At 37.5% G+C, this 9,978-nt stretch overlaps 1 protein-coding gene across 2 annotated transcripts; it reads right to left on the minus strand.

The window, feature by feature from the left end:
- Window positions 1-1,899: 1,899 nt before the first annotated feature.
- On the minus strand, window positions 1,900-6,680 carry LOC105436651 (60S ribosomal protein L14-like). 2 transcript variants are annotated; one of them, XM_011662433.2, is made up of 5 exons: window positions 6,640-6,669; window positions 6,145-6,165; window positions 3,607-3,708; window positions 2,681-2,929; window positions 1,900-2,055 (listed from the first exon to the last, which is right to left on the minus strand). In XM_011662433.2, exons 1-5 carry the CDS (start codon window positions 6,649-6,651, stop codon window positions 1,993-1,995), a joined length of 447 nt encoding a protein of 148 aa, XP_011660735.1. In that variant the 5' UTR covers window positions 6,652-6,669; the 3' UTR covers window positions 1,900-1,992. The 2 variants fall into 2 exon arrangements, with proteins under 2 accessions (XP_011660735.1, XP_011660736.1); XM_011662434.2 differs by lacking the exon at window positions 6,145-6,165 and having other exon boundaries at window positions 6,640-6,680.
- Between the last annotated feature and the right edge of the window lie 3,298 nt (window positions 6,681-9,978).

Consider the following 9,978-nt stretch of genomic DNA (forward strand, 5'->3'; position numbering starts at 1 on the left):
AGAACTTTGCAGGAATTATGAATATGTCATGTATGTCCTATCTGTGAAATCTAAATGTTAGCAGTGTATTAATATTCAAATTATGCAAGGAAACACGTTTACTTGCTAGACTTCACTGTCAGACACTATTGAGTGACTGACTGGTTTTTTTTCTTCTTTAGTAATACATGTACATACATAAATTGAGTTGTAAAGGGTACATGGGCATTTGTCTACATCAATAACCCACTTCTTGTATGGCCAAAATTAAACTGATTCAATCTTTGCGCAGCATAAAACGTACAGCCATTCAGTACAATAGTCTGAAGAAACAGACTATTACTTACTGGCTCTATAGATCTCAAGTCTATTCGACAACTGATAGTCATTATTTTCCCACTTAAAGACATTTTCAAGTCCCCTTATTTTTAGGAAGGTTTTAAATTAGTATTATCTATCAAATGCCATTGGAATTTAACCTTTTCATTTTTTGGGGTTGCAAATGGAACATAGTACCTCTAATACAAGGTATTTTACAACAATTAAGTTTCCTATCAACCATTCATCAAATTTGTGAAATATTACATTTATATGCTTTGTTACAGAACGACACAGAGGGGTAAATTTTTTATTCAGCAAAGCTGTTTAAAATACAATATTTTATCAATTCGAAGAATGGTCGATAGGAAGCTTAATTGTTCTAAGTACCTTGTTATTTTTGTATTAATAAATATATAATATAATTTGTACACGTTTAAAAAAATGTATTATATTCTTTTTTTGAAAATTAAAAATGCTCTAAAATTGTCAATCTGTAAGACTTGGAATTGATCTGAAATAGTAAATAGTTTTACTTGTTTTGAGATGTGTACATGAGGGATCAAAATTGTGAAATATTGGCTTTTAATCTAATGCTGTTTTCATTGCTTCAAATGCATGACTTTTATGGGGCATTGCAAGAAAGTTGCGATTGATTGAAAGTTGCAAAATTTGCAAATCGATTGCAACTCAACTTTCTTGCAACACCCCACTAGTCTCCTAAATTTCCTAGGATTTTTTAACAATTAAATTAAGTTAACTAGATCTAGCTTTTATTCTCTGCCTCTCTTTATCTATGGGGCGTTGCAAGAAAGTTGAGTTGCGACCATAATCACAAGACTTAAGCTTGATTTGGGGGATTTGAAACTTTCTTGCAATGCCCCATTACTCTTCTGTTCTTTTATGCAATCTCTAACCTTCCTTTTCTAGTCCCAATAGTTTGCTTTCGTCCTATTCTTCATCTTCTATGGTATCTCCATGTCTTCTTTTATTTCCCCTCTATACACAAGAAGTTAACTCTCTTAAAGGTAAAGACCAGTTATGGTCATGCGATTGCATTGTGAAAGAAACGTTGTGGATTCGATCAGAAAAGGTTGATCATCTAGCATCTAGCACCTGCAAGGTTCTGGAATCATCAAAATGATAAGAAATTTGGCCAATTCTTTTTAAAGTTACAAGCACTATACACAGAAAGATGTATATGGGACTACCCTATATCTCTCACAGACCATGAGAGAAACAAATTTACCAAATATATGAATTAGTAGGCGGTTTCCCAGCAAATTTTTTATCATCATGTATTAGTCAAAACATATTCTTTCACATGATTGGTAATGAGAGCTTCCATTTCATTTTTTGAAATTGGGGCGTTTCCAATACTGGTCTTTACCTTTAAAAAAGCAGGCAAGACATGGTCACAATCAACATTTCAGCATCAACCAAGTAAGAACAGATGCACATGCACTCTCATTCTTCCCATGCATCGCAGAAGACTGGAACAGACTGCTTTTGTTTTAAAAGTCAAACAAACATATTCCCCCCCCCCCCTTTCTCTCTTTCTCTCGAAAAGATACTCTTATAGAATACACATGACACTTAGCATTGCATTCAGCAGATACTTTATTCCCTGACTGCACTATTCACAAAGGGTTTATCGCAAGATGTTGAATGCGACGTGGAACCATGACGGTAGATTTACTTGGCGGATGATTCGGCTTTCTTCAGCTTGGCCATCTCTCTCGTCAGGATTACGTTCCTCTGTAAACAGAAAATAAGAAGAAAAAAAAATGTTGGAAATGCTCAATTTTATTTCGCATGTATTACAACTATTGCAACTCTTGCATTTCTTTTTTGCACAGGGTTGCTGCAAATATAGTTGTCCTCAAAAATGAATTTCTCCATTGCCTGTCATTTTATATCAGAGAAATATGTGCCAGAATTTCTGCTTACAAAAACACTGAGAATTAACTATGTCAAACATGATCAATGTGCCAATTTGAGATTGTTATATACTAGAACTATAATCAAGACTTTAAAATACAAAATATTAAATTATTGTGTAATAATTATTTTTAAAAAATTGAAGTAGATAATTCCATCTAGTTTTTATTATAACAACCTCACTGTAAACTGTAATACACAGAGATTAATGTTGTCCAAGCCGCCAAGGTATCACAACCACCTCTTAAATTACCTCTTGCAAACTTTGAAGGATCACAATCACATTATTTCCCACAAAATACAAAGTTTCCCCCATGGATATAGGTTAGAAAGACTGACTAGCAAGGAATCCCTGGTCATCATTTGAGCTAAGCATTTGGGTTTATTTAAAAATTTTGTTACGGTTTTATGAATGGTTTCACATTTCATTCCATCTTCTCACCTTTTGCTTGGCACGCATGAGCTTGTAGCGGTCAAAGTCGGTCATCTGCTTTCTCTTCTGCTTGGCAGCGAGCTTCTTGGCCCAGATGGTGGCGTCCCACTTGCTGGTGATCTCGTCCTTTTCCCACGCCTTCCTTACGGTGCTGTTACGCGCAGAATGAGGAATGCGGATAACAAAGTCTGTCAAGTGAAGCTGCTTGAAGCGCATTCCCTGGCGCTTCACGCCGGAGAGTGGTCCATCAATAAGGGCCTAGGATGGAAACACAAAGGTGAAAAGTGGGGTAAGTTACAATACATGTCATATGTTATAAAAATATTCTGTTTTTTAAGATGAGACAGAGACTTATTCAAGACCAAATAAACGATAATTAAGAAGTCAGTCTGACAAAGTTGCCTGAAACAAACTGAAGCAATTAATTATGTAACCCTAAAAAGGCTGGGTCATACAGGGCAAAGCCTCAGCTGTTCCCCCCCCCCCCCCCCAACCTCGTCCATGGACAAACAAAACATCTTGATATTTAGCATGTACATATAATAACTCGATATGAATATATAAAGGAAAGTTAGTTTTTATAACAGGAAGTATTTTTTTAATAACCATCTAATTAATTAGCTTTGTGTGTATTAGTATAGGGAAATATAGATATAGTGATTTTGAAGCGCGAAGCAAATTGTTTGGATGCTGTGCACTAACCCATTGTCCGACTTGGTGTCAACAGACTTGAGGCTTAAATCACAGGGTTAAAAGAAAAAATCTGCTGAGTTATTTTGGAAAAACTACAGGGCAGTGGAATCCAACCCCAAGCCATTTTAGGGTCAGGAGTGTTAATTGGGCAATCACTCAATACCCCTATACATGCTCACAAGCATGTGCATCAGTTTGCAAAAACCAGCAACAAAATGAATATTAATTGCAGAGGTACTCACCCTCCTCTGGTCAATGACATCAACGATGACACATAGCTTGCCCTTGTTTTGTCCGCTGGCGATGTAGGCCACACGGCCGACCTCGACGAACCTCCTGAACACCTATCAAACCGAAAGAGAAAATGCAATATTAGTTTCAACCAGGTTACATGCTCGTACTCCCTGGCTCATTATTATTATCAAATGCGTGTATTAACTTTAACGTGTATTAACTTTAACATGCATTTCAGTGGGATGACAACGAAATAGTTTTTATGATGGTTTCTTTGAAACGTTGCCTAGTTTTATAGTGTGGCAGAATTTTATACCAGAGATTTCTTGGGATTAAACCCATAGAGCATCTGATGTCATACCCTAAAATTCAAAGGATGCAAGCTTGGAACTATAGTAAAAGACATCGATTTTAGAAATGTAATTTCAATACAGTGAATTCAAAATTCCTCTTCTATACTAGGGTAGGATATCCCAATTTGATCATTTTGTTAAAATCTTGAATAAACCCAATATCTCATGAAATGATTTTGTTTTGTTTCTTCCCCCAAGGTCTATATAAAAGAAAGAATTTGTTTTCCCTCAAGTACGATTTAAAGGATAGGGAAGAAGGAGTGAATTCCAAGTCATCATTTAAAGATACATGTAGTTTATAGTCATTAAACTGTTATCAAGTGATTAAATCATTCTTAATCACAAAAGTATGGGTGATACAATTTGGATATTCATATGTATAATGCAAAACTGATGTATGTTCAATGACACCCCAAAAATGAAAAGACACTGTCATATGGGCAGAAGTAAAAATTGAGAAATTTGTTTCATGATGCATTGAAAAGGGAACAAATGAAATTGAACGACAATGAGTACATAGTTCCATCTTTTTCAATTCAATTCAATTCAATTTTCATGAAATAAAATTTTAAGACAGGTACCCTATGAGTCGAAATATAAAAAACCCTCCTGATTCATTTAAGCTCCCAAGTAGAAAGGTTTTATGAAAATTCAATTCATGTAGCTATGATATTTTTTTCAGAATGAAAATTGGATGAATGCAGACAACACTTTGAATGAAGAAGAACACTTTAATGTTGAAGCAACTATCAATACGGCGGTGAAAATTTTCTTTTATATATGTATGGTGGTTGGATGAAAAATGAGTGTGCTTTTAGTGGAAACTTTTGTTTCTAAAATTCTGCAAATATTTTTTGAGGAATATGAATCTGAAAGTTGAATTAAGAATATCATGGAAAATCTTTGTGAGAAAAAATTCTGCAAATACAAATGAAGAATAAAATGTAATTTACAGAATTTTTAGCATCAACAAATTTTTCAAGAAACCAATTACGGTACATAATTTTGGTTTTCACTGTGATTTTTTTTTTTTAATGAGAGCTGAATAAATGACTTGACCCTCAACAGTGGTGGTGGAAAATCAGACAGAATCTGAACATAAAATGGATTGCAACTAGTCTGAATTCATGTAAGTGACAAGTCCTTACATCAATCACGTTGCAATATTAGGAGTTGCAATTAATATGGAGATCAATTTTCATACTTTCAATTTACTATGATCACTTCAAATTAAGTGTATAATAAAAAGTAAAAATCCACTTTCCTAATCTGAAAAAATGTAGATATTTATTTACATTGGGAACTGCCCTGAAGTACATGGAAAAGGCAACATGTGAGGAAGCATAATGGAATAGACAAGAAGGTATAATTATGGTGAAAATATTATGTACAAGTATAGTATAACAATTTATCCATATCAGGAAATTTGACACTGGTTACAAAGTACTTAATACAATACAAATATATAAATTGAAATATTACAGAACAGTGATAAACATTATGAACGAGGTAATAAATGGACAGGAATTTTAGAAACAGAAGTTTTTTTGACGAGACAATACTTTTTTGTATTTAAGCAGAAATCCACCCTGATATTAAGTTAATTTAAATAGAAGCAGGAGAAATGAGAGGAACAGGTCAGTGAAATTATGAGCAATTTCAGATTTACAATAAGAAATTTATGAATTTTTAAGTTGCGATCAATCAAATAGAAAATGGTAACTCTGTAAATCTTGTGAGCTCCCCTGCCATTAGCTCTGTACAGAAAAGTTAAGAAACTCTCATCTTTTTAGTTATTGATTGATGGTTTTGATTTGTTTCATACAGATTTTACAGGGGTTGAATAAAAACAGTCAGGAAATTTGTTAAAGAGCAAAAATAATTTGTATTGATTTTTTTAGTATCAGAGCAAAAGGGAGGGGAGATTTCCAGATACGTCACGGAGCTAGTTGTCAATTTGTGTTTGATTGATCGTAACTTCAGGAATCATAACTTACTTATTTTTAATCGGATATTGGTTACTGATCAACTTTCATTTATTTGTTTCTCTCATTTTTCTGCTTCTATTGAAACCTAGATCTACTCAATATAAGAGTGGACTTCCCTTTGACGATGTAGCAATTAAACTAAGGCATGATGGTGATGAATTTCATTTTATAACCAGACCATCTCCGCCTGCGCCTGAATACATACCTGTCCTCCCGCGGTTACACGCTAGAACGCATATTAAGATTGAACAAAAGAAATCTTATTAAACCTCTCATTAAATTTATTACCACTAAGTTCATTTTCATTGAGTGTTTTAGACTCCCCCTCATCTCTCTCTCTCTCTCGCACTACCTCTCTCATGCGGAGTCTAGACCCAGCTCATTCCACCTGTATTGTGCCATTTGTGGCACCGTACCCACAGCGAGTGTTGCTCTCAATTGTGTAGTGTGCATTCTTTCTTTCCCTCACACGTACACATGCATAGCGTTCAACTCGTGTGTTGCGATGTGCACTCATCGGACATTACAATCACGCATTTCAACACTTCGCAGTGACATTATTATTGTGAAATACACTTGTCTTCAAAACTATTTAGATTATGAAATATATATAGTCCAAATATTATAATCAAACATATCACAGAATAATAATAATACACTCATTTAGGAGGCATATTATGGGACAAAATTATGACCGTACCCTATCAGTCATGCTGGAAACTGTGAAAAAGAAAGATGCTAACGAAAGAGGGCGTAAACTCAAATTAATATTCTTACATCAAGCTTGGATAAAATAATTAAAGAAATATATTTCGATTTTCAACAGTAGTATTCGCTATTAAGAACATTTTTTGGAGGTACAGGAATAGAACGCAAATGTTAGTATAAATAATATTTCTTAATGGACTACCAGTGTCTAAAATATAAATTTTCTATCCAGCTTTATTTCCCTAATCAGCTATTAAAGTAATTAGCTTTATGTATGGAACGCCAAATTGGGGAATATAATTATGTCATTAAATTTCTCCTTCTTCTGTATAATTATAATACTTTTAGAACTATCAAAATATTGAATATTCACACACAAAATAAATGCAAAGGATAAGGACACATTTTAATCTTTGACTCGAAATTCTTATCCAGAAAGTTTCTCCTTTTGGCTGATGTCTATTCCCATCAGCAAATCTCTCTCTCTCTCTCTCTCTCTCTCTCTCTCTCTTTGATGATGACTTATTATGCGCGATATATTAAATCTCGAGGTATTAAATACAGCCTTGTTCAAATATATGCAATACCAGGCCCGTAGCCAGAGTTTTGTTTTTTTTTTTTTTTTTTGGGGGGGGGGGGGCACATACATACAATAAATAATCGACGTCCGGAGTTGTTTGGGGGGGGGGTGCAATACTGGTTTTATATGAATTGTACAAGGTCGAGGAATGATACAGGTCGGAGGCCCTATTTCATTTAGGGCTGGAACGACTACCTTCTTCGGTAATTTCTGCCAAAACTACCTCTGCCCCGGCCCCCCCCCCCCCCACTCAGTGTTATTTAGGGTCCGCATATGCGTGTTCCAACCGACCCCCCCCCCCCCTTTTCAGCAAAAGTCCGGTGTGTAAAGTCAACACGGCTCGACCTTTTTCTTTTGTATACGAGCCTTTTTCAGCACCCCCCCCCCCTTTCAGCAAAAGTCCGGTGTGTAAAGTCAATACGGGTCGACCTTTTTCTTTTGTTACGAAAAGGACATTTTGGCAACACGCATGGGGTCCGTCCGTTCTCGGAGTGGGGGGGGGGGGGGGGGGGGGGCCGGGACCTCTGCATTCAAAGCAGAGCTGTTCACTTTCCCCACAAGCCAAAAGTAACTGACCACTCAAAGCCACACCTCCAGTTAAAACTCCCTAGTGGGGGCTCTTAATTAATTGTACTAGAGTGCGACCTAACTATTCAGTTTCATCATAAGTTAGGAAGCACAATAATTAAATACGACAAGCCTGTAGTCGGAAAAAACAAAATCCGCCTGCATGTATTGGGATTATTCAGGCGAATGCATCAAATTTAGTTTAACAAAAAGAAAGTTACAACGATTTTTTTTTGTCCAGTTGTCCAGCCTCCATGTAGTTAATGGTAAGATTTGATTTATTCACATATCAGACTACAGACAAACAAGTAAGTGAAGTAACAATGAATAATGAACCTCCGTATACACAAGGTACATGGTACAAGAAGAAAATATTTCACAAATGTATCGCCCACCGGATCGCCCGCATGGTTTCTCTTTGTATTTTCAAACTCTGAGCTATTATAGACCTCTTACATAAATATATATATAGGAGGATCGTCCCATGCCAAAGTTTACCGAACTTTTCTGATGGTTGACTTAATCAGTGGCAGACTCGACCAGGCGCGGATCCAGGATTTCTTAGGGGGGGGGGGGGGGCCCAAATTTGAAATTATGCGAGCCAAATATTGGTACGTAATGGCGACCAACAGTGACGTAATGCGGGGGGGGGGGGGGGGTCGGTGCAAGGGGGGGGGGCGAGTTTCCCCCTCCCAGGTTTTGAAGTTTCATTATATTATTAGAGAAAGAAGACGATTCGTTGTACCGTTCTCGAAAATAATTCTCGTCTGAATTTAGTTTTTTTCCCTCCCGCGAAAATTTTACGATTTGTTAAATTATTAGAGAAAGAAGACGATTCGTTGTAGAGTTCTCGACTCTTAATCCTTGTCTAAAGTCAGTACCCCCCCCTCCCCCTCCTGCACGAAGCGCGGAAGCTTTGACGTTTAATTAAACTTTTAAAGAAAGAAGACGATTCGTTGTACCGTTCTCGACCCTTTATCCTCGTCTGATTTCAGTTCCCCCCCCCTCCCGCGCCAAGGGCGGAAGCTTTTACGTTTCATTAAATCATTAGAGAAAAATGACGATTCGTTGTACAGTTATTGACTCTTAATCCTCGTCTGAATTCAGGTTCCCCCCTCCCGCGCAAAGCGCGGAAGCTTTTAATCTTCATTTAATCGTTAGAGAAGAAGACGATTCATTGTACCGTTCTCGAAAATAAACCTCATCGGAATTTAGTTCCCCCCTCCATCCCGCGCGAAGCGCAGAAGCTATTACGTTTCATTAAATCATTAAAGATTCTTATTACCGTTCTCGCCTCTGAATCTTCGTCTGAATTCAGTCCCCCCCCCCCCCTCCCCTCCTGCGCGAGGCTTTGACGTTTTATTATTAGAGAAAGAAAACGATGCGTTGTACCGTTCTCTATACTCTTAATCCTTGTCTGAATTTCAAAGATGTTCTTTGTCTGCTCCTTTTTCTTCCTACGTCCTCTTCCGATTGGAGGGGGGAGGGACCGCCCCCCCCCCCCCCCTGGCTACGCGCCTGTGGTCAGATAAACACATCTTGATACCTTGTCCGACCCCGCAAGCTCAGGGGTTTAAGGCAATAAATTACGATCAGATAAGCATTCAGGGGCCCGCCTTAGGGCCCCTGGTGGGGTCGAGGCGGCGGAGCCGGCCCCGGAAGCTCAGGGGTTTTAGGCGTTTAATAAAGGTCATATGAGCACATTTTTGTGTATACCCAGGAAGCTGTAATTAATGGAGATCCCGTCCAAGAGGCCCCTTTGAAGTCATCCGTGGCACCGCGCGTCTTTTGTTTCCCATACCGTAATCCCCTTAACCCCCTCCGAAACCGTACAGCTCCCTAGTAGCACTAAGTCTTCCCTTTTCACACACAGCCCAGCCCAGCGAGCACGGCGGCTTTTGCTTTGCCGGCCCGTACTGGGGTGAATAGTGGTGATAACTTGACAACTTCTAGCTTTAAATCAATAAATGCGCAAACATATAACACAATTTCTTTTAGTTCTTTAGGAAGATAAACCGTTGGACTACCTTCCTAGCTATGTACACATTTCGGAAATTTTCGGAAAATGTAAATAATTAGATGAGAAATCATGATGATGAAAACCTTTTATTTGCTCTAACTCATGATTTCCTCGGTCGATTTCGCTGGCTGAAATGGCAATGTCTTTAGTAGAGCTATCCGAGA

This window comes from Strongylocentrotus purpuratus, unplaced genomic scaffold (assembly GCF_000002235.5).
Source record: "Strongylocentrotus purpuratus isolate Spur 01 unplaced genomic scaffold, Spur_5.0 spur5_scaffold_8, whole genome shotgun sequence".
NCBI classification, from domain to species: Eukaryota; Metazoa; Echinodermata; class Echinoidea; order Camarodonta; family Strongylocentrotidae; genus Strongylocentrotus; species Strongylocentrotus purpuratus.

Excerpts from the sequence above, each read along its gene's own strand:
- LOC105436651 (XM_011662433.2), bottom strand. Across the intron at positions 2,930-3,606 it reads ATGTCATTGACCAGAGGAGG|GCCCTTATTGATGGACCACT; the intron begins GTGAGTACCTCT and ends TTTCCATCCTAG. Across the intron at positions 2,056-2,680 it reads TCATGCGTGCCAAGCAAAAG|AGGAACGTAATCCTGACGAG; the intron begins GTGAGAAGATGG and ends TTCTGTTTACAG.